This window comes from Peromyscus eremicus, chromosome 2 (assembly GCF_949786415.1).
Source record: "Peromyscus eremicus chromosome 2, PerEre_H2_v1, whole genome shotgun sequence".
NCBI classification, from domain to species: Eukaryota; Metazoa; Chordata; class Mammalia; order Rodentia; family Cricetidae; genus Peromyscus; species Peromyscus eremicus.
In genome coordinates, this window is record NC_081417.1 from 111,223,324 (window position 1) to 111,245,929 (window position 22,606).

Consider the following 22,606-nt stretch of genomic DNA (forward strand, 5'->3'; position numbering starts at 1 on the left):
CCTTGGGGTTTTATTTCTAATAAAATTGTCTTTGTGCTTTCTTCTGAGTTCTTTCATAAATTATTTTATTAATGATACTACAAACCCAAAGGGTAAACCCTGATTTTCCTAGTACATGTGGCAACTCCAGTGGGATGTGCCAAGATTTCTAGAACACAATTGACTCCACTGCCTGGCCCACGGACATGTATCCCCAATGCTACAGCTTCTAACTATGAAGTAGCCTTGTTTCTAATGGAAAAGAGAAGTAATAAAAATGCCACATGCCAGACACTGTTCTAAAGAATTTTGTACGTGTACACATTTATTTTCTTTCATTTTATATGACTTTTAGTTGTTTTACAATAGAATTTCACTTCATACCTCTGCCTGCCTTGAACTTGCTGTGTAGAAAAGGCTGGCATGAAGCTCAAAGTTACCCTCTTGTCTCTGTTACTTACTTTTAAAATGAATTTTCTGTGTTAGACTACAATACAAAAACATTTCATTATGACAGTTTTGCAGACACGACTCATTATACTTTGCTCTCAATCATCCTGTTCCTCTTGTCTCATTATCCTCTGCATACCTCTGAGTGATTCCGTTCCTTCCCCAAGAGTGCCCCCCCAACAAAAAATCTACCTTCAGGACATATGCATTCTATTGTTATTTCTTTTCTTCTATCCCTTTTGGTCTCTTTCTCCTCTTTCATGATATCTATTAGTTTCCTGACCTACACTCACACAAGTATAAATATGTATGCACATACTCATGCATGCACACATATACACAGACATGAGCACAGATATACACACTTTTAAATATAAGATAAAAGATATTCAGAAAAGGGAAATTTTATATTTATTGATTCTTGACTTTATTACCAGTTAAAAATCAATCAAAGGAAGTTTATTTGACTCTCTATTTCCAACTGGACTCTGAAAGCACAGAAGAGGGGAGTGGATTCTAAGGTCACATAGTTATTCTGTGGTAAAGAAGTAGGACCCAGGCTTTTGGCAACAAAGCCTGTGTTCCTGACAATTGAACTCCCTCACTGTTCTTGGGAAACACAGACAATATCACACTTCATTCTGCTTCATGTTTAATATAACTCTCGGATACATTTTGATAAAAACTTTCTGTCATTTCTTTTGCTTGTGATTAAGCAGAAATATTAGTGATTTTTATATTTCACACCCTGTGCCAGTACCAATAATCTAGGACTTCACTAACCAAACACTTTATAGGTGAGTTTTACACCCTACATGATTCTTTCTTATTTTGTAATGAGATTTTTCTTTTTGAAACATAAACAAAAAGGCAAATATTTTGGTATTAAGAAACACATGAAGTTAATGTGAATTACTTTCTATGCTGAGAGGAAAAGAGATGAGAAGGAGGGGGTATAAGGATGGGGATGGAGAGGGGAAAGGAGGGAAGTGGGAAGGAGAGAGAGAGAGAGAGAGAGAGAGAGAGAGAGAGAGAGAGAGAGAGAGAGAGAGAGAGAGAGGGGGGGGGAGAATACACACAAGCCAAGTGTTTGTGAACTGGATAATTTACCCTAGTGAATGTGCCTCTACTATCCTGAAAGCTCTAGAAGTCTCAGGCAATGGACTAAATGTTGGTTTCACAAATTCAAACTCTAGAGCCTTAGCTCATGAGGCTGGAGACTTCATGAAAGGGGTTAACACTGCTGTAGGAGAGGTTATAGGGTTTTTGTTTTGGTTTGGTTTGGTTTTTTTCTCCTGTTGTATAAAGATAAGAAAGGAAGTGATATATGGAAACCAAAACCTAAGCATCTTTCATCTTAAACATTGAACTTTCAAAACTAGCTAGCAACAATACTTCAATTCACTACAGCAGCATGGCCTGAGATATGGAAGAACAATATGCCTACAAAAAGGGAAAGAATACCTTTGTCTATGGTGGCTTTGACTTGGAGTGTTCCTTGGGTTACTGTGTACAGCAATTCCATTTTTCTGCAATTTATCTGAACTTGCCCCTTTTAAAAAGCAAAGTAGCTCTCCATAATTCACCTGAAAATTAAATATAAAATAGAACATCTTTACTTAATTTGTATTTAAGGGAAAGAGGCCTAATGGAGCCAATGTACTCGGAAAATGTTTACCATTGATAGTTTTAAAAAATCCTGAATATTTAAAATATTCAGGCCCATAATTATTAATGGTTTATGCTAAACCCAACTACTTAAATTCTGGGCAGTGAACATGCAATAACCACATACTCATTCAAAACCCAACATACAAGACATTTTTCTCATACACTGTTTACTTCACTGTAGCCTTGGTCTGGTCACAAAGTGTATACACTTATACTGTGCTTGCATCATATCGTACAACACCAGTGAGCCCTGTATGAAACACCTTGCCTTGGACTCTAGACCACACGTGTTGGGAATTGCAGGATTCTTACTGTACATAGTTTTTTTCTGCCCATACAGAAACAGTGGGCTTAATTACATAAAACAAAGATGAAATTTTTATACAATAATTCCTCAGCATATTATATCAAATTAGTGTATTTTTGGATATTTTGTTATAATGTTTGGTTTTAAAAGCTGTTAATTGATTTCCTAACTTGAGTTTCATGAAAATTCATTCAGTGACGTTTGGCCTAGGATTAGGATAGAATTTTCAACTTCAGAAATAGCATTAAACAGATTTCTGCCATTTTGAACTACATTTTTTTGTGATGAAGTGTTCTTAGCATTGATAATTACAAAATCAAAGTATTGATAAATTTCGATCAACCAATATCTGAAAAATGTTGAAGATGCTCTACATCCTACAGTAACAAATACTCATCTGAGACTGAATTCTTTTGTTGTGTATATGAATGTGTGTGGTGTCCATGTATGTATAAATGTTTACATGTGTGGGCACAAGTGTGGAAGGCAGAGGTTGATGTTGGATGTCTCCCTTGGTTATGCTTTGCCTTATGTATCAAGGCAGAATCTCTCACTTGAACCCAGAGCTTGCTGATTTGTCTAGTTTCACTAACTGGCTTGCTCCAGGGATCTTGTCCTCCTTTCCCATAGGATAGGATTATAGGTAGGATGCCACCCCTCCTAGAGAAAAAGCTACAGTTAGCTAATGACCATTAAGTGAGAAAGAATTACCCTCTCCTAGCAATGAGATGCCTACATGGTTATCCAATGCAAAGTGATCAACCTTGAAATTAATCATACACACACACACACAATGAAAACTGGCCCAGAAGTTGTATTTATGCATATTTATACATGTAATAATAATCTTTTTTGTTTTGGTTTTGGTTTTTTTGTTTGTTTGTTTGTTTTTCAAGACAGGGTTTCTTTGTGTAACTTTGCGCCTTTCCTAGATCTCGCTCTGTAGACCAGGCTCACCTTGAACTCATAGAGATCCACCTGGCTCTGCCTCCCGAGTGCTGGGATTAAAGGCATGCACCACCACCACCTGGCTAACGTGTAATAATAATCTTAATCAAAGAAAAAGAGTTTGAGTAGGGATTGGAGGGGAGGGATCAGAGGTAGGAAAAAGAAGGTCAAGTGATATAATTATATTTTAACTCAAAAAATAAATAAGGGGCTGGATGGATGACCCAGTGGTTAACAGCACTTGTTGCTTTTACAGAAGACTTGAATTTGGTTCTCAGCATCCACATGGTGGTTCACAACCATCTGGAAGTCCAGTTCTATTGTATCTGATGCTTTTTTCTGATCTCCATGGGCACCAGGCATGGCATGCATACATACATTCAGGCAAAATATACACACATAAAGTAAAAAAATAAATCTAAAAATAAATAATTAAGTAAATTAGCACATTCATCTCATTAGTATGTAAACTTGCTTTCATCTTTTATAAATATTAAAATTTGATGTATGCCAAAGAATTACTTTTGAAAGTTCTTTGTGATCCATTATCACTAAATGTTATTTGTATATCTATTTTATATATATATCTTAAGGCCACATAAAATTCCTTTGGCAAGAAAGTGTAACGAGTGACAAAGTTTACAGAACCATGGAAGAGCCTTGTGGCTAGTTCTGGCTAAGGTACTATGAAAAGAAATACAGAGAACAGTTTTTGGGTTGAAGATTAATAAGCTTCTAGCATGAGAGCCTTGGAAGTCTCCCTTTTGCCCCTCAAGTATCACAACTAAAAGTATTCCTAAGCAGCTGTTTCATCAGGATGGATCCAGCAGCTCAAAGAACATTAGTGCCTCTTAATTGTAATGGATATTTAAAAACTAACAACTATCAGGACTTGAGAATGTAGCTCTATTGATAAAGTGCCTGCTGGCACATAGTTCCTGGGTTTGATCCCCAGCACCAATCAAAATGAGACATGGTGGTAAATGCCTATAATCATACCTCTTGTAAGATGGAGGCAGGAGAATCAGAAACTCAAGGTCATCCTCATCTACCTAGGTACCTTCAGATGCTGGCTGGGTTGCATCAGACCGTGTTTCAAAACATCAATCAATGACATTTGTTGTTTTAAACCACTGAAGATTTAGGTTGCTACTGGCAACTAACATATGTTTAGCCTCTTTTTCCCTCTCGTATCTCAGGAATGGTTATTGTATATAATGCGTGCTTATAAGTTTAGATGCATTCACTTAATCTAGAGACATGAATTTATTGAGCTAGGTGATAAAAAGCCAAATTTCCTTTCCAATATAGTAAGGGACTGAAGGATGGTCACTGTTTGCCATTGATAAGACAGAGGCCTTTCAGAGATGGTGGATATAAGAACCTTCAGAAAACCAGAGGAGACAGTTAAGGATAGTCTCATATGATGTAGGTCTTGAGCCATAAAGTTGTATTATTATTATTTTTATTTTTTGGTTTTTTGAGACAGGGTTTCTCTGTGTAGTTTTGGTGCCTGTCCTGGATCTCACTCTGTAGACTAGACTGGCTGTGAACTCACAGAAATCCACCTGCCTCTGCCTCTTGAGTGCTGGGATTAAAGGTGTGCGCCACCACTGCCAGTCAACCATAAAGTTTCATTAAACTCAAGTTTCATGTAGTTTGTCTCATGCATTTTCAACATACTGCTAAATAATGCTCATAAGGATAGAAAAGGTTCAGTTACAACAGCTTAGAGGAGAGAAAACATTTATTTGAGCATCTAAGAGCTAAATACAACATCCGTGTTTTTCATTTGTCATATCATTAAATCCTGATATGATGCCCACGAGATTGGTTTTGACTTGATTTCCTAGATAAGATCACTGGGGCACCGGGGACATTGAGTAGAACAGTCACATGTCACAGAGTTACAGCTGCTGGGATTTGGGTCAGCACCTTGCCCTTCCTTTGTGAGGTCTACACTGTCTAAGACCTAATGGTCAATGATACTCACTCATGGTTTTCTCGTTGCTATTATTTCCATTTCAAGATATTTTCCTGTAGCTCTGTGATTTGTCTATACTTGGACTGTACTATATTCAGACATAAGTGTGTTTGGGCTCAGTACCCCAAAATAGGCCATATCCAAAGCCACTGTGGTCTTATCATCAGTGAACTCATGTCTCAGCTCCAGATCTGACATTAATTCCTTGGGCTCCAGTTTCCAAAATGGTAGTGATAAATTATATTTTAAATTATATTTCACCTCTGACCTCTAAGAAACTGTCACAACACATGAGAAGTCTTAGTCAAGCTCTCTACTCTTATCCTGAGGCTTGCAGACCAAGTCAGCTTACCACCAGACACAGGGAGGCCCATTGTCTTGAATCAGTCCAGGCTTCATATGTTTAGAATAGACAGTGAAAGTTGAGACTCTTTAAAGAGAAACTGAACAGAGCTGAGATCCCTAACTTTATCTCCTATTCTGGTGTTTTCTGATGAAAACTTCCACTCATGAATATGAATAAGCTTAGGGGTCCATAGGAAAGGCCATGGTCAAAGATAAAACTAACTTCTTAATTTTATTACTCTGTTTGGTTAAAGGCAGAGACATAAGAGGAACCCACATCTCAGATCACATGATGGTCCTACCATTTCAGGAGAATCCCTTCTGGAAAATTTTTGGCAGAGGAGCTTGACTGTTGGGAACTGAAGAGGGACTTCAAGTCTTAGGAGGAGGCGGCTTAATTGTGACTGGAGGAGAAACCCTGAAGAGATGGGGTCCAGAGTCTTCAGCTCTTTCAGAAGTTTGTCCCATAGGCTGGAGCTCAATGAGCATGACTTGAGTTCTCTTCTGACCAAAGTGAGTAGAAAAGAATCTTCACTTGTCATTATACTTGGTCTCTGGATAATTTCCTAACATAATAAAGGATAGAAATGTGAACAGAGCTCTGAGACAAGATGGGTAAAGACCTGGGGAGGAAGCAGAAATCACTGGGGCAAGTGTCACAGCTTGCACCTGCAGGGTTGGCCTAAGATAAGACAAGAAGGTAGTTTCATTAGTTTATGGGGCCCTGGATCTGTTCCTTAGGAAGAAAGGAAACAATTCTTCTGGGAGGGCATACATAGGCTCTTTAATACCTATCATTGTTGTGTACAATGAGCATAACAACATTTCATCTTGAATAAAAATTTAGAACAATAAATTTTAAAGAATTTTCAGATTGACAAGCTTAGTGCTGAGAATAAAACAAAAGATAAAAGCTGATTTCATATCGGGTTAACTGGACTTCAGGAGCCCTTCTGGGAAATTTGGAGTGAAAGGAGTTGAAGTTTGTGTTTGCCTATAAAGTTCCCAAGGAAGATTCCTGCAAAACTGCTGAGCACCGAGGTTATGACATCTGTCCATCCATCCTCAGACTTTATGATTAGTATTTCACATGAAAATATGCAGTCAATGAATAATGCTCATTATCCACACAGCTATAGAAAACAAGCCAATAATTTACTATACACACCTCAGGTTGTTGAGAGCTATCCTTTGTTGTATGTTCCAAGGACCAATCTCTAGACTTTCTACTGGGGTGACAGTGTATATAGGATAGAGACTGGTCTCCAGTTGGTACAGAGCTGCAGTAGACATTTACCTCATGGGAAATCTTAAAGAAACAAAGACAAACATAAGCAAAGAGAAGAAATGGGGAAAGGAAAAGAAAAGAAACAGGGAAAACATGAATGAGGCAAGCATCTTCTTTCAGCAAATTCCAGTTGTAAATGAACTTCAGCCCATTGAATGATTGAGTTACTGAATTCCCAGTGAAGAAGGTTTACTCCACATCATTTTCAGCATTAGACAATTAACACATGTTGAAGAAAAATGTGAACAATTAGATACTGTCTTATCTGTGCAAGGAAGGTGTCTCTGACAAACCAAAAATAGGTAGAACAAAATGTGTTTGTAGGTAAAGTGTGCTCTTATCAAAAACAGGATTCTTCATAGACTGTTTTAATTAGCAAGTTCATAAAGGGTGGTAAAGGCAATTATGGACTTTGCCAAGAATAAAAGAAACTAAAAATGTTACTCTCCAAAAATAGTATTAAAGTTTATAACAAAATAATAATGGATTTAGGTTCAAGGTTAAAACATTATTTCATTGTGCCATAGAATATGGTGAATTATTGATGCTTTAAATTTTTTCTGTATTTTATGGTGGTTGATCATGTTAGCTGACAGGGCCTTACTGACTAGGGGAGATTGATCTGCCTAGGGATAGTTAGATCCTGGACACAGTAAATAACTTGCTAGTAAAACACTTTCCATAAGCTAACTAGCTACTGCCTTTATGTAACTTTCATATTTTAAATTATTGAATAGCTAGTACCAGAATTCAGATGCTCTGGAGCAATCTTTCTGTCCTAGTTTGGGGGGAATCCTTCAACCTAACCAGTAAGCCATTTGTGCTGTCTTGCCTTGCTGACCCCAAGAAACTTCACAAACTTTGGCCTTATGTTTTCCCTCCAATCTCCTTCATCATTTTGAGTGAAGTTAGTATATTCCCATATGCCCTAAATAGGACAGCACAGCAAGATTTCTCAAATGTAGTCAGACTTTCCTTTGTAAGACTGCCAGCTCCCCAATAATGACACGGGGATTTAATATTAATGGTGGAAGCTTGGCTTTTAGCTTAGGCTTTTCCAAAACTAGCTCTTGTATGTTAATAAATCTGTTTTTATTAATCTATGTTTTGCCATATGTCTTAGTTATCTCTCCTCTGTACTGTATGTCCAACTTGCTTCACATCAAGCACCTAGATTCCTTCTCCTCTTTCTCTCTCTCTCTCTCTGGAAATACCACCTATCCTCTCATGACTAGCTATTGGCCATTCAGCTCTTTATTAAACCAATCAGAAGGTGTCTTGTCAAAGACACATCTTCACAATATACAAAAAGTATATCCCACAACATTTCTCCATTTTGTCTAAATAAAAAGAAAAGGTTTTAACTCTAATACAGTAAAACTAGACAATAAGAATAATTGTCTGGTAAGAATTACATTCACAATGTCCAGTCCATCTGTATTTGGAAAATTCAGAGAAAAAATTCTATTGTCTATCCTATACTGATGAATCCAAAGGTTTATACCTAAACCACTTTTTATCACAACTTGTATTATCAACTTAAAAATATCTTTTTAGACCTTAGATAAACAATTTAAGCTGTTATGTCTCTCAACCTTTACAAATTTTACATCTCTTTTGTAAGTTTCATTTTTGATTTTGGTAATAAAGAAAATGATATAACTATCTAGTCTTCAATCCCATCAAAGACCTGTGAAGGATATAATATTACCTGAGTAAACAGAAAGTTCAGAGCAAACAACTTCCAAAATTACAGAAATGACAAAGACATTTGGCTGCCTGGACAGTCACCCAATGTTCCTCTGCAATGTTGGGGCATCTATCTTTGACTTATAGGCCTAGAATATCTAACATACTTTTCTGTGAAGCAGGAATTTTTGAAGGATTGTCCTACCTTGTCTTGGTAATATTCAGTAGTGGCCTTCAACAATGTTCTTTTGTGTCCTGCTTATTCAATGTGGACAGCATACTGTCAGCAGTTGAGGCAAGGGCAATTTCTTTGCCCAGTGGTTAAGTTTGCCACAAAGAAAGCAAACTCCATATGAAGGTTCTTCAATACCCATCATTCTTTTTTGAAGTAAGTAGTGCTGCTAGGAGCAGATGTGTCTCACTGTCATGCAAAACCTTATGTAATTAAAAATTTTTAAATGCCCTATTCTGTAGGTCTCTGAAGTGTTTGAAGAGTATCTATTTAAAAATATATCTCTGTTTGACCTTGAAAACATACCTAACATGACTCTATGTTTGATTGTTATATATGACTAACTACTAACCTACATTTCTTAATTAGTTTGTAATAATAGCCTTTAAGGACTAGAACTTGACATAACATTTTCAAATGAGGTACATAGGTACAATACCTCAAATAAGAGAATAAATATATATACAGTATGTTAAAACAAAAATAACCTTAAATTTGTGTCAATAGACACAAATCCATAACAATGTAAAATATTTGAGATTAATAGTTGCTTTCTAGTTTAAAAAAATAGATTCAATAATATACCCTTTTATCCTATCATTCTTATATCCCACCTTTTTTATTTTCAGAACAAGATCCCTAAATCTAACCTCACTTGCTTAGTTTTTTCCTGATCATTGCCAATAACAACTTGTAACCAATCCCCCTAAACAATGACAAACATTTGTAGTTCACTGAACAACCAACGCCCTCCCCCATGCCACACCTTGAGAATGTGGGCATCATGTTCTCTTAGACTGCTTCCTGTTCTCTGGTGCAGTAGCACATTCAGAGGACCCTGAGAAAATTGGAATAATGGTCAAGTCCTAGGAGGGCTAGCTGTATTACTTTTTTCTTTAGTCTCTATGTGATGGGAAGGTATAGAGCTTAGCTGAAGTACTACTCCTTGCTGGAGTAGTGTGTGAGGCTTTACCACCTCAGCTAGCAGCTTTGAAGTTGTTCTGGATGTAAAATTTTGAAAAAACCTACAACAAAGGCATTTTGAGAGGCTGGATCACCTGGGCTACTTGTCTTCATTTTTGTCTGGTCCTTTTTTTTTCTGAAACACACAAACTTTTAAAGGTAACATGTATATCTGAATTAACACAAGTATAGAATTGAGGTGTGCACAATCAGCTAAAGATGATTTTTTAAAAATTTATGTTTGAGCAGATAAAAGGCATCTGTCACTTTATAAGTCTGTTTGAATAGCATAACTAAGCTGCAATATAAATCTCTATCCATGCTATATGAAAAGATGGCATATAATAGTAAGTCATGAGGACTTTGTAACCAACAAGATTTATCATGTCTCATCCAGTCTCAGAGTTGTTCCTATGTCAAGGGATCAGCTTGTATGTTACTTGTCTTGTAGTTTTTCTTGTTCTTTTCCTTCATGTCTGTAGCCAGGATTTTCAGGAGCTCTCCCCTAATCAAATCTAATATTTATTAATTTTGAGTAAATCGTAATATTTTGTTTCCCATAGAAGCAAAAGCAAAACCTCTTCACAAATGCAACATATTTTCTGACTTCCATTTTGAAGTTAAAACATTTTAAAAACATTTTTTCTTTTTCTTTTTCTTTATTCTTTGTGTTTTTCACATCATGCATCTCCATCCCATTCATTTTGCCATCCCTTCACATCCACCGTCTGCCTTTGCAACCTCCTCAACACCAAATAAAATGAAATAAAATTTAAGAGAAGAAAGAAAAAAAGAGAAAAAAAGGAAAAACCCAATCTCATCATGGAGGCTGTAGTGTGACACAGTGAGTCACACATTAAACTCTTTTATCCATATATCTTTAACTTGTAAGTGTTCATTGCAGAAAGTCATTGGTCTGGTTCAAGGCCTCTGGTTTCTGCTACACTATCAATGCTGGGCCCTCATTAGAACTCCTCTTGGTTATCCTGTTGTTGCCCTGTGTTGTGGAGATCCTGCAGCTTTGGTTCTGCAGGAACCCATCCCTTCACATCCTCCAGCAGATGACAGATGGAGTGAATGTTGGGATGGGCCAATACATTACCCTAGTTCTGGGCCGCCTGGGTGGTCGCAGGGTTGGTCAGCCTGCTTGCTCTCCTTCGTCCTCACCACCAGATTGAGCTCTCTGGCGTTTTCCTGATGAGTTCACCGCTTGCATCGATGAGCAAGGCGACATATAGGTTGGTTTAATTTAGCAGTTTTTTCTACAATTGAATGTCTCTCAGCAGCATTTGTCATTAGCTCATTAGCATTCAAAAATTTAAAGTTAACAAAATACAGGATCTAGGCACTCTGCGTATTTCCCATCCTTATGTGGCTTGTTTATTTATTTATTTATTTATTTATTTGTTTGTTTGTTTGTTTATTTATTTATTTTACTCTCTTTAAACACTTTATTTTATTATTTTTAAACTGTTTATTTTTTTTTTATAACTGTCTATATACATTTTCTTTTCTTTCTTTACACTTAAGCATATTTTTAAACATACTTTACCTGTTCATCTCTTCAGAGGCATTCTTGGAACTGGCTTTTTTTAGTGTGTGTGTGTGTCTGTACCTCTGCAGTGTTTTTTAGACCACATGAGTCAAACTTTAAACTGTTATGCCAGCCACAGCAAAACTCCACTAGCACATGTCGCTGGTGGCTGGCTCCACCCCACCTCTGGTGGGTGCTAGCTGAGCCTCATGTTCATGGGCTCTGGCCTGGAGCCTTGTTTATCTGTCACATTCCTGGGAAGTTTCTGGGCTCATGCTGTTTTTTACCTAATCTCCTGCCCCAGTAGTGCGCAGTTTGTTCAAGTGTTTGGCTGTATTAAAGGGGCTGCCTCTGTATGCTACAAGTATCCAGCCTCCTTGAAAGTCCAAGGTTGCCCAGAAGCTGTGTCTGACTCTGTAGCATGAATCTTAAAGAGTCTTTATTAATAAAACAAATCCAGAGCCAAGAATTGGGGGGGGGGGGTGAACACTGGAAGATCAGAGAGACAGAACAAGCCACAGCTAACCTTACCTCACCAATTCCTCAGGTGATCCTGTTTCCTCAGACTGGAAGTTTCTCAGTCCTCATTCAGAGTGAATCTCAGCTGAACTGTGCTGCTCAAAGCCTAAAAGCTTAACTAGCCAAATGCTTCTAGTTTTTGGTCCTCACGCTTTATATACCTTTCTGCTTTCTACCATCATTCCCTGAGATTAAAGGCATGAGTCACCATGCTTTGGCTGTATCCATGAACTGATGGATTTCTGCCTCTGGAATGCCAGGATTAAAGGCATGAGTGCCATCATTTTCTAGCCTCTGTATCTAGTGGCTGTCTGTTCTCTGACCCCAGATAAATTTATTAGGGTGCACAATATTTTGTGGAACACAATACCACCACATGACTCCATGTTCAGAATTTTTTTTCAGCTTTTGCAGGCCCTGTGTGGATTTATATGCTGGACATTGGGCACCAAATGTAATAAACTCTCAAATGTAGCCAGACTTTCCTTTGTGAGACTTTCAGCTCCCCGGTAATGACACAGAAACTTAGTATTAGTTATGAAAGCTTGGCCTTTAATTTAGGCTTTTTCCCAACTGGCTCTCAACTTAACCTGCCTTTATTAATCTACATTTTGCCACATGGGTTGGTCACCTCTCCTCTATACCATATTGTTGCATCTTGCCAGCATAATCCAAGCACCTAGATTCCTTTTCTTCTTCTCTTTCCTCAGAAATCCCACCTATCCTCTCATGGCTAGCTTTTGGCAATTCAGCTCTTTATTAAACCAATCAGAAGATGCCTTGGCAAAGACACATCTTCATAGTGTACAAAAAGATTATCCCACAATAGGACAATATATCTTCTTCACTCTTAGAAAAAAAGCAACCATTAATTCCAAGCTATTTGTGTTCATCAATTTATAGTCTGGGCCCATACTTGGTTTTAACAAAATCTTGGTAAAATCCTGATCTTTGATTAGTTTTAGTGCAATTAGAGATACTATCAAAGGGACTGGGGCAACTTATGGTTTTCAGTCAACTGACCATGGTGGTAAATAACCATCAACATAACAGCAACCTATAGGTGCTTTGTAATTATGAATTATTTTAAGGCAAATCTACAGATTCTCCAGAGTAGGTAAGAATATCAGTTACAGAATATTCACATAAAGAAGAGTTATTTGTTATGTGACATACTCTGAACAAAGTACCATATAGGGACTTATATCAATCAATTTTACTCTTATGTGGACTTATATCAATCAGTTTTACTCTTATGTCAACTCCATGGAGTATATGGAATTAGCTCCTTTTTACAGCTAGAAAGCACAGGTTTGCAGAACACACACACACACACACACACACAGAGGCATATGTATGCATGCATTCATGAATGTATGATGCATATATGTTTGTATATATAATTGTTTCTCTAGTATCTGCCAGGCACTGCAATAGGCCCGAGAATGAACAGAGCAGAATCAGCCATTGCTTTCATGACTTGAAAAGAGTGAGATGCACAGTAAGGAACTGTGACAGAAATACAATATAGGGTAGAGAAAGCCCTACTAGAACGGCTCATAGATCCACAGGCAGTGTCACCTATGTCTACTCTTGGAAAAGAAGTTAGATTTGATGGGCTAATCACTGGGGAAGAAGGGGAAGGGAAGAAAGATGACAGAAAAAGGGACGTGAATATAGAAAATGCTAAAGAAGTACACAGTGTACTAGCAAGAGGGAGAGATCTTTTCAGAATCTAATTTAACTTTTGGGACAGGTAAAAGATAAAGCTGCAGAGGGAGACTAGAGGGAAGCCATGAATTCCTTTTAGGACTTGCTAGGGTCTGTTCTTTATCCAAGGGCAATCATAAAATCCTGCTTTTGGATGACAGAGCAGTCGACAATAATTTCTGTCAATGTTAGTTTTGTGACATTTGCCTGTAAGAATTGTTAAAAATAAAGCATAAGAATTTCACCCATACTAATTTTTCTTGGGGGCATTAGAAATGTTGGAAGCCAAAAAAATCTTGTATATTGATCTATATGGGTCTCATTTCATTCTTCTGTATATGGATGTTCAGTATTTCCAGCACCATTTTTTGAAGATGCTCTGTTTTCTCGGTGTGCATTTTTGGCATCTGCGTAAAATATCAAATGGCTGTAGTTATATGCACTTCTGTTTGAGTCTTCTATTTTGTTCATTTGTTTATGTGTCTGTTTTTTTTGTGTGCCAATACCCTGATGTTTTTATTCCTACAACTTTTTTAATATATCCTGAAATCTGGACTTCTGGTACCTCCAGAATTTCTGTTTTTACTTAGAATTTCTTTAGCTGTCCTGGGTCCTTTGTAGTTCTGGATGAATTTTAGGATGGTTTTTCTATTTCTGTGAAGAATGTTGTGGGGATATTGCATTAATACTATAAATTGCTTTTGATAGAATGATCACTTTCACAATATTAATTCTAACAGCCCATTAGTATGGGGATATTTCTACTTCTTTATATCTTCCTCAATCTCTTTATTCAAAGATTTAAAGTTTATTAAATTCCTTTGGAAGTCTTTTGTAGCATTCTTCTTGGTTAGGGTTATTCCTATACTGCTTTTTGAGACTATTATGAATGAGAGTGTTTAATTAGGGAAGAGATCATAAACTTGAAAGAAGGAGACATGGAGAAAGTTGGAGGGAGAGTGAGATGGGTCAGAATGATGTAGATCATGGAGGAAGTTCTCAAAAAATAAATTATTTTAAAAAATGAAGAGCATAAGAAAATTAAGGAAGGATAAGAGAATTCTATTTATGGGGTGGAATTTTATTTAGTGAAAGGAAATAGAGTAGAGAGAACTGGGTGAAGAAGTTTGAATTTTATGTCAGGGCAATGGGATTACCAACCAATTTTAAATGTTTGAAGTAGAGGCTAAAGCTGATAGGTTTTGAAGTTCTTCCTAAAAGATGTGGCAAACACACACACACACACACACACACACACACACACACACACACACACTATTTTATTAGAATTCCTCTCTCATATATATATGTATATAATCTTTAAAAATGTTTATACATATATATTCTTTGAAACATTTTTTACTGCTTCTTTTATTTTTTGAGATTATAATATAACTATATATTTGCCTTTTCCCTTTCCTCCCTCCAAACCCTCTCATGTATCGCTCCTTGCTTTTTCAAATTCAGGGCCTCTTTTTAAAAATTAATTGATGTTATTTGTGTATGTATGTATGTATATATATTTTAATAATACATATATATTCTTTATATATATTATAAATTATATGTATTACAATAAGAAAAAGATATACCACAATAAGTGAAAATACAATAAAGACAAAATATAAGAGAAATAATACCTGAAACAAATTTACAGTTTGGAGACAGCCCAGCCAATTCCAACTGGGATCAATTAAGGCTGACTTAGCTCACACCTGTAGATGTGAGTGCACATGGTAATTGTCATCAACCACCCAAATACTAGGCGTTACATGGCAACGTTTCTTGTAATAGCTGGCCAGTGCAAGGAGGGGAGTTTACAAACAAACAAAAAAATCCAGGGGTGTGAAGATCATTAGAATTGCTACAGTAAGACAGAATAGGACTCTGATTAGATCAGTAACAGAGGAAACAAAAGAAAGAGACACTGAAAGGACTAATTTAAGGAACTCAGTGACTGGTTGGACATCAGAGTTCTGGAGTGAGAAGAGGAAGGCATGTCTAGGTTTCTTGCTGGCGCAAATGCAGGAGTACAACAGAGACTGTTTGGAATCAGGTCAGAGGGAGATGAGCAAAAACAAAGGCCCTGCTTTGAACATGGAGAATTGAACTGTAAATGCACATGTAAGTGGGGAGTCCCCTCGTATCTGTCCACTCATCTCTATAGGGAAGGCAAAACCATAGGGTTCTACCATGTAGCCGAATGCCAACTACGCAACAGGGCTTTGAAGAGCACTGTTGCAGACTGGCTGTGATAGCTAGTAAAATGAAAGCACTCGCACTTCTATCTTCATACCGCCAGATGCTGTAGGCACTCTAATTCATATTTCAAAATCGTGTTACTGTCTTTGATGTTAGTCACACATTCTTTAAAAGAATTTGTTAGCAGAGAAATCGGAACTAATGTTTCTGAGAAACTGTGTGTACATATTTGAAACATTTTCACAGGGTTATCCATAGGAAGAAAAAGATTAGTTACATAATAGCCCAATTCTCATCTTAGGAGACCTTAGACAACTCCTTCAAGATCTCCGAGCCTCATTCAGGTATGAGGTTAAGGCTTGTCCTGTTGATTTCTAGATGTCTTACTATTCTTGCATATATAAAGTGTTGTGTTTTCATAACATGCTAAGCCTTACCTCCTATTAAGGACATCCTTTGACCATCACCTGCTCTTTGATGCTTGCTTGCGTCCTTCATGCTGGATCAGTCTTCATCAGGAACTTTTCGTTCGGAGCGAATTAATCTGTCCAGATTGTGGGCTACCTCCCAGGTTTATTTTTATCTATGTGTGAGTGATAAAGATCTGGAAGTTGTTCTGATTGGTGTGCTTCTATAACTACAGCAGGATTCCATTTACCACTTAGTCAAGGTGGTAATGAGGGTTTCTGTACCAGGCAACTGTGGCTGCCATCTGGCAAGACAGCATTACATGCCTGCCTGGCAGACAGAACCAATTAGTCAGTCCCCACACCTCCCAGGAGGCCTTCCTGTATTTGGTAACTGGTGTCCCACACTGAGCCTCTTACAAACCCATAATGAATTCTAAGTGGAGAGAGGAAAGTCATTTCCCTTTGGTATTACAGAACCAGCAAAGACTCCAAATCTAGGAAGTCCATGAGCTGAACTGCTGATACAGCAAACTTCTTCCAGGTGGTCATGGTAAATGCATACTCCATGTCAGCAGTGAGGAGCTGAACATAGGGGGATGAGCATCGAGATTAAAATTAGCTTATGTGCTACAATGGCTTTGTTTGTATCCAAGCAAAGGAGTGGATTCAATCTGGGAACAGCAGGGCCTAGAATCTGAGCATGAATCATCAGATGACACTTCTCAGCCTTATGATACTGGCAAGGCAACTGACCTCATCTTTCAGTTTCCTTCTCCATGAACTAAAGATGTGTTCCTTGGATCATTGGGTGATTTGGGATAGAAAGCAGCAAATCATGGCTGCTAGCTTAAACTGTGAGGAAGGAGTTCTTAAAGTTTTAGATAGGACAAACTTTTTTCTTGCTAATAGAATCCTTGTTTGTGAAATTAATTGAGCAGGAGAGCAAAGAATACATACATAATGATTCTCACTCTACAGCTACATATACAGGGTAGAAGAAAATGAAGGACACCACAACTGGTTTTCATTTTCTTCTACCTTCTATAAGTTGCTGGGCAAGGGGGGGGGAATCCTGGTGCACACCAAGAACTCAATCATGAGGGAACTCTAGGGAGATGCAGACTACTTAGAAGAGAGGCACCACCACTGATCTGAGGTGAATCTAGTCTTGAAAAAGTGCTTGGAAGAACAAGGGTTAAAGTTTGTTGGCCAACTTGTTGGAGGCGAGAGGATGGAGACTGTAGAGTTGGAAGGTCACCCATTCTTTGTTGGGGTGTAGAATTACCCTGGGTTGCTGTCCAATCCTTTCAAGCCCTCCCTGCCCTACTTTGGCCTTCTTCTGCCCTCTGTCTGGAAGCTCCCATACTACCTGCAGAAAGGTTGCCGGCTCTCACCCAGGGACATTTACAGTGGCAGAAGCAGGAGCAGCAGCCGTGACTCTGAAATCACTGAACTGAAGTTTCCACCAAGAAATCAGGACTGATCTGGATGATTCTTCAAGAAAGCCCTCGACTTTTGATACTTTACAACTATGATTTTACACTCTGCTTTTGACACTTCCTTTAAATTATGTTTTTATTAAGATTATTTTATTATGGGGAAAAGATATTTGGAAAACTTTGTCACTTGCATGTCCCATCACTTATATTGTGACATACATATTGTGACAATTCCTTTGCAGTTTGTGTGTTTCTGACCTGGGAAGTAAGACTCTGGAAAGGACCTGATGGTGGCCAGCAGCTGGTTGAAGGCCATCAACCACCTTGTTTTTCCGACCACTTGAGTCACTGTCATTCAAATGTGTTGCTGGGTTTTTTTTCCCTGGGGTGCCAGAACTTCCAGTGCTGGACTACTAACTGTGGGTGTTGCTGGAATCTCAGTGCTGCTGAGTTCTGGGGACTTGGTTCCAGCTGTGGTTGGCCCTGGCCATCCAGAGGGGTGTTTGGTTCTTCAGTACATCATAAAAGCTCTGTCTATGAAGTGTCACATAGAAACTCTGGGGCTCTGGCTGCACTTCCTATTCTTAGGGCTGAGAACAAGGACACTGCTTACATCAAGGAGTCAAGAAACAAGGAATCTTGGAAACTAGTTCTGAAGCCCTCTCTTGCGTATGCAGCATTGATTTGAGGGTTTTTTTTCCAGAATAGTGTTATTGCAGTTGAAATGCAATTCAAAAAGTTATTTTCTTAATGTGACAAAGCGATGGGCATGGCCATGTGCCCACCCTATGGTGGCTGCCTCAATGTATACTCCTAACTTAATAAATAATGCAGAACCATTAAAAAAAAAAGAAAATGAAAGCCACTAGTTTTCTATTTTAGGCTTTATTTTCTAATTATTTATATTATGTTGTTTTATAGCAATTGTGTAATATTTCTTGATTAGGGAAATCAATTAAAAATTAAATAAAGTAAAAGGCTAAGGGTGTAGCTAAATTAGTAAAGTGTTTATCTAGCTGGCACAATGCCTGAGTTCCAGCCTTGGCACCACATAAACCGGGCATGGTGGCACATGCCTGTAATCCGAGCACCCAAGAGGGAAAGACAGGAGGAGAAAAGATTGAAGGTAAGTCCTGAGCTACACAGGGAGTTTGAAGTCAACTTGGGATAAATTGGACCTTGTCTAGGAAAAAAGGTGGAGGAGGAAAAAAAAAGCAGGAGATATGGAGCAGGAGGGAGGAGGAACAGAGTGAGGAGGGGCAGAGGGAGGAGAAATAGGAAGAGCAGGGGAGGAGGCAGAGAATAGTAGTGGCAACAGTGGGTCAGGCGTCTTATTTGCACACTCATGAGTCACTTCAGCTTTGGAGTCTCAGGTTGTCATCTGTCATAGTAAGAGAAACAGCAGTGGCACCTGCACCAGGTAATGTAACACAGAGAATGCAAATAATAAGATGTTCTAGAAGCACCTGTTCATAATAAAGTGTCTTCTTTTTTTAACCGTAGTGTTATTACCAAAGTCATTCTTGGGAGTGACAAAACAAGAAATAAATCAATGCCAGAATCAAAATTAGAGAAAAACTCATAGACATTTAGATGTTCATACAATATTATTTTAGTTTTGCTAATTCATTCTTCCCTGCTCTAAGCAGACCAGGGACTTCAAGGATTCATCTTGAGAAAGCCAATAAAATGTACTAAATGGGGGCCAGAAGGTCTGGGTTTCAGCCTCGGTTATACCACTAACTTACTGGCCAAGTTACTTTCATAAATGGAATTCAGTGCTCAGCTGGAACCTTCAGAGTGCATTCTGAAATCTACTGGTGGGCTGTCAAGCACTCCAAATATATAATATTTTGTCTGGTTCTTATGCACAGAAAATTGGAATCCATAGGCATTCATTTCCTCATATGGATAAAATCTAGCTAGCATCCCAGTGATTTTTAAAGGGCTATTAAAATTATAAGCTAAAAATATTTCTGTTTGAGTTTTATGCAGACTTTAATCAGTATTCTACTAAAATATCTGGCTGTCACTTAATGCTTGGCAGCATTGCAAAACGCCTACTCTATGTATCCATTTAATTGAAATTTCAGTAATTTTTGGAAATGGCGCTTGGTTATCAATGAATCATTAGTTTTTGTCTTGATTTGGATCCAGTTTTCAGTTGGTGCTATACTTGGCTTTTAATTTCAAATTACTAATCATTTAAATTTATCTTTCTCAAGACAGCTTTTATGGATTGTGTGGATGGTTACTAGCAGAGTCCAGTGATATGCATTTCTATCAAGACAGTTTGGGGATTTTTTAAAATTAGACATGGTTGCATGGGATTTTGAAAGTTAATAATCTCTTCTTGTAATGTGAAAGCAGGCAGACTTTCCTTTTCACAGAGAGCTGGATGGATCTCTGCCTCTGGAATGCTAGGATTAAAGACATGTGCTACCACTGCCTAACCTCTGTGTTTAATATAGTGGCTGTTCTGTTCTCTGACCCCCAAATAAGTTTATTGGGGTGCACAATGTATCAACCACATAAGACACATGGATAGTGATACTTATTACTGTATTGATTACTGAGTATCAGTGAGTTTGCCACAGGCAGGTTATGTTGAACAACTCAATTCATTGTGGACAAAGATGTCATACATAAAATCTCCTTGAAATTTATTTTAAGTTGAATCATTTATAATTTCTATTCTATGAAAAATGTACTAATTTCCATTTGTATAAGTTTGTGTGAATTTGTTTTTCTCTGTATTTTCCTAATGAATTACCAAGAAAGGCATAGCTATTTCTTGTTACTCACCCTGCCATCCAGGAATCTGTTACTGAGTTCTCCTTTTAAGAACTTTTGATTGCTCTCTGGTTTTTGGCTGCTGCTTGCGTGCTTACTGTCTTCCTTATCAGCTGAGTTAGCAGTGATTTGCTCCTCAGAAGGGTCAGTGGGTCTTAGCAGGTCTCTGCTCACCTGCCTTGCATAATCAGTCCTGGGTTTCTGGAGTGTGGTTTGAGGTTCTGTCTTCAACTTCTCATTCTGCTTGCTGTGAAGAGAGAGTTTGCACCTTGTCAGTCATAAGGAACACTCATCACACACAACGTTGGCATGAGAAGCAGAAGGTGTTAGTCTGGAAGCGTGAACAGCAGTAACAGCAGTAACAGCCCTGTAGTGGTAAACGTGGCTGTCTGTCTAAGCATCGTGCACCAGAGAGAACCCATGCTACTATTGGTCCTCTCAGACTATCTTTTCTCTACTCTGCTTGTGAATAATCTACCCATCTGCTCCAGAACACTTACTATAAGAAATGCAGAGTCAAAACTGAACGCTGACCATTAGCATATTGCTCACTTATAAATCAAACAGGTAATTCTAGCCTTTGCACCTAGAAGAGGAAGTAAGTTAGAATGTTGTGCCAGGCCCAGGCCTGCTCTGTCTCTCCTGTTGTTTTACCCAGAAACTTATTTTTCTCTTAATGGTCCTCCAGCTCATTTCAATGTTAATCAGCAATAAAAAGAATAAAAACTATAGGAATGATTTAATTATAACTAATAAACAAAAAGTAAAGTCAGCCTTGTTTATTAAGTAAGGATTTATGAATAAAAATACAAGGTATCACTTTATATGTACAAAATTTTTTTACAAATAAATTGAGAGCTGGCAAAAAGGCGTATCTGTGGTAACCTGAGTTCAACGCCCAGGGCCCAGATGGTAGAAGAAAACTGACTTTCACAAGTTGTTCTTTACTTCCATTACAGTACCTGCCTGCCTCCCACAGATACAAATAAGTAAATAATTGTAATAATTAAAAAAAATAACAAAATAAATTAAAATGCCAATGGCCACAGAAACAGATACAGTTTTTAAAGTGGTGTCTTGTAGAGCACCCAAAGATCAAAGAGCTGAAACTTTTTAACACATAGACCCATTCTAAAAAAATATGTACCAATGAAAACATGCAAAAGATATTAAAACTTTAATAACATATGTATATAATGAATATTCCTCTGTTTCATAACTGAATACATGAAACCATTAGAACAGTTGTGAATAATTTTGATGACACAAATGTCCAATTATAAAAATAAATGAAAATAACCATGAAAAATGTATGCATACAATATGAAAGCATAGTAAGTCTAAAAAGTCTGCCAGAAATTACCCAGTATCTCTGGGTAAGAAACCTAGGCTGTTAACGTTATCTCTAGGAAGTCACATTCTGTCACGCTATGTTGTTTTTCTATATGACAAAATATTGCTTATTATGAGAAATAATTACTTTCAAAGTGGTTATGCCTGGTGTCAAGAAAGCATTTTATAAACTGCAGTTGTTATTAATGATGAAGAAGATTTGTTTTAAAATATGACTTATGTCTGAGCATGAAACAGATGCTCTGGTATTTATTGATCTGATCCAAATTAAACTATGATCAGTCCTTTGAATAAATGTGTAAATTTTGCAGTTATCTTTTTTTGTAATGGCGCATGAAATGAAAAAGAAAGTTTAGAAAGACCTCAGATTGGCATCTATATGAAAGAACAGATAAGATGCCTAAAAGGTGAGTAGAAAGAAATTCCCAGGGAGTCAGGGGAAAACCCAACAGCATAGATTCAGCAGCGAAACAGAGAGGATGTTTCCAGAAAGAGGCTCTGACAACATGTTCAAATGCCAGGGCGTTCAGCAAAGTGTCTCCAGTTTAGCCATATGGACAGTGTCAGGAATCTCAGCAAGGGGTGTACGTGGGGATGAGAGGGGGTTCAATGAGCTAGTGAAAGTGGACACTAGAATGAAGTGGGTGAAGGGAAGACAGCAACTAGGAACCATAAACAGAAAGTGTAAAGAATGGTGTGAAGAAATCTATCTACATGAGGTGAAGAGGGTGGCGACAGGCACATAATCTGGGTTTTCAGACAACTCTTTCCTACTGTTGCATTTAAAGAT

At 37.8% G+C, this 22,606-nt stretch overlaps 1 protein-coding gene across 1 annotated transcript in view; it reads right to left on the reverse strand.

Moving 5' to 3' along the window:
- C2H1orf87 (chromosome 2 C1orf87 homolog) overlaps positions 1-22,606 on the reverse strand; it is a 72,515-nt gene that overhangs the window by 36,263 nt on the left and 13,646 nt on the right. Inside the window, exons 3-6 of the mRNA XM_059254551.1 lie at positions 20,476-20,710; positions 6,853-6,993; positions 5,987-6,250; positions 1,894-2,015 (exon numbers count right to left, since the gene is read on the reverse strand). Coding sequence (XP_059110534.1) covers positions 1,894-2,015; positions 5,987-6,250; positions 6,853-6,993; positions 20,476-20,710 — 762 coding nt within the window. The remainder of the gene's footprint in view (positions 1-1,893; positions 2,016-5,986; positions 6,251-6,852; positions 6,994-20,475; positions 20,711-22,606) is intronic.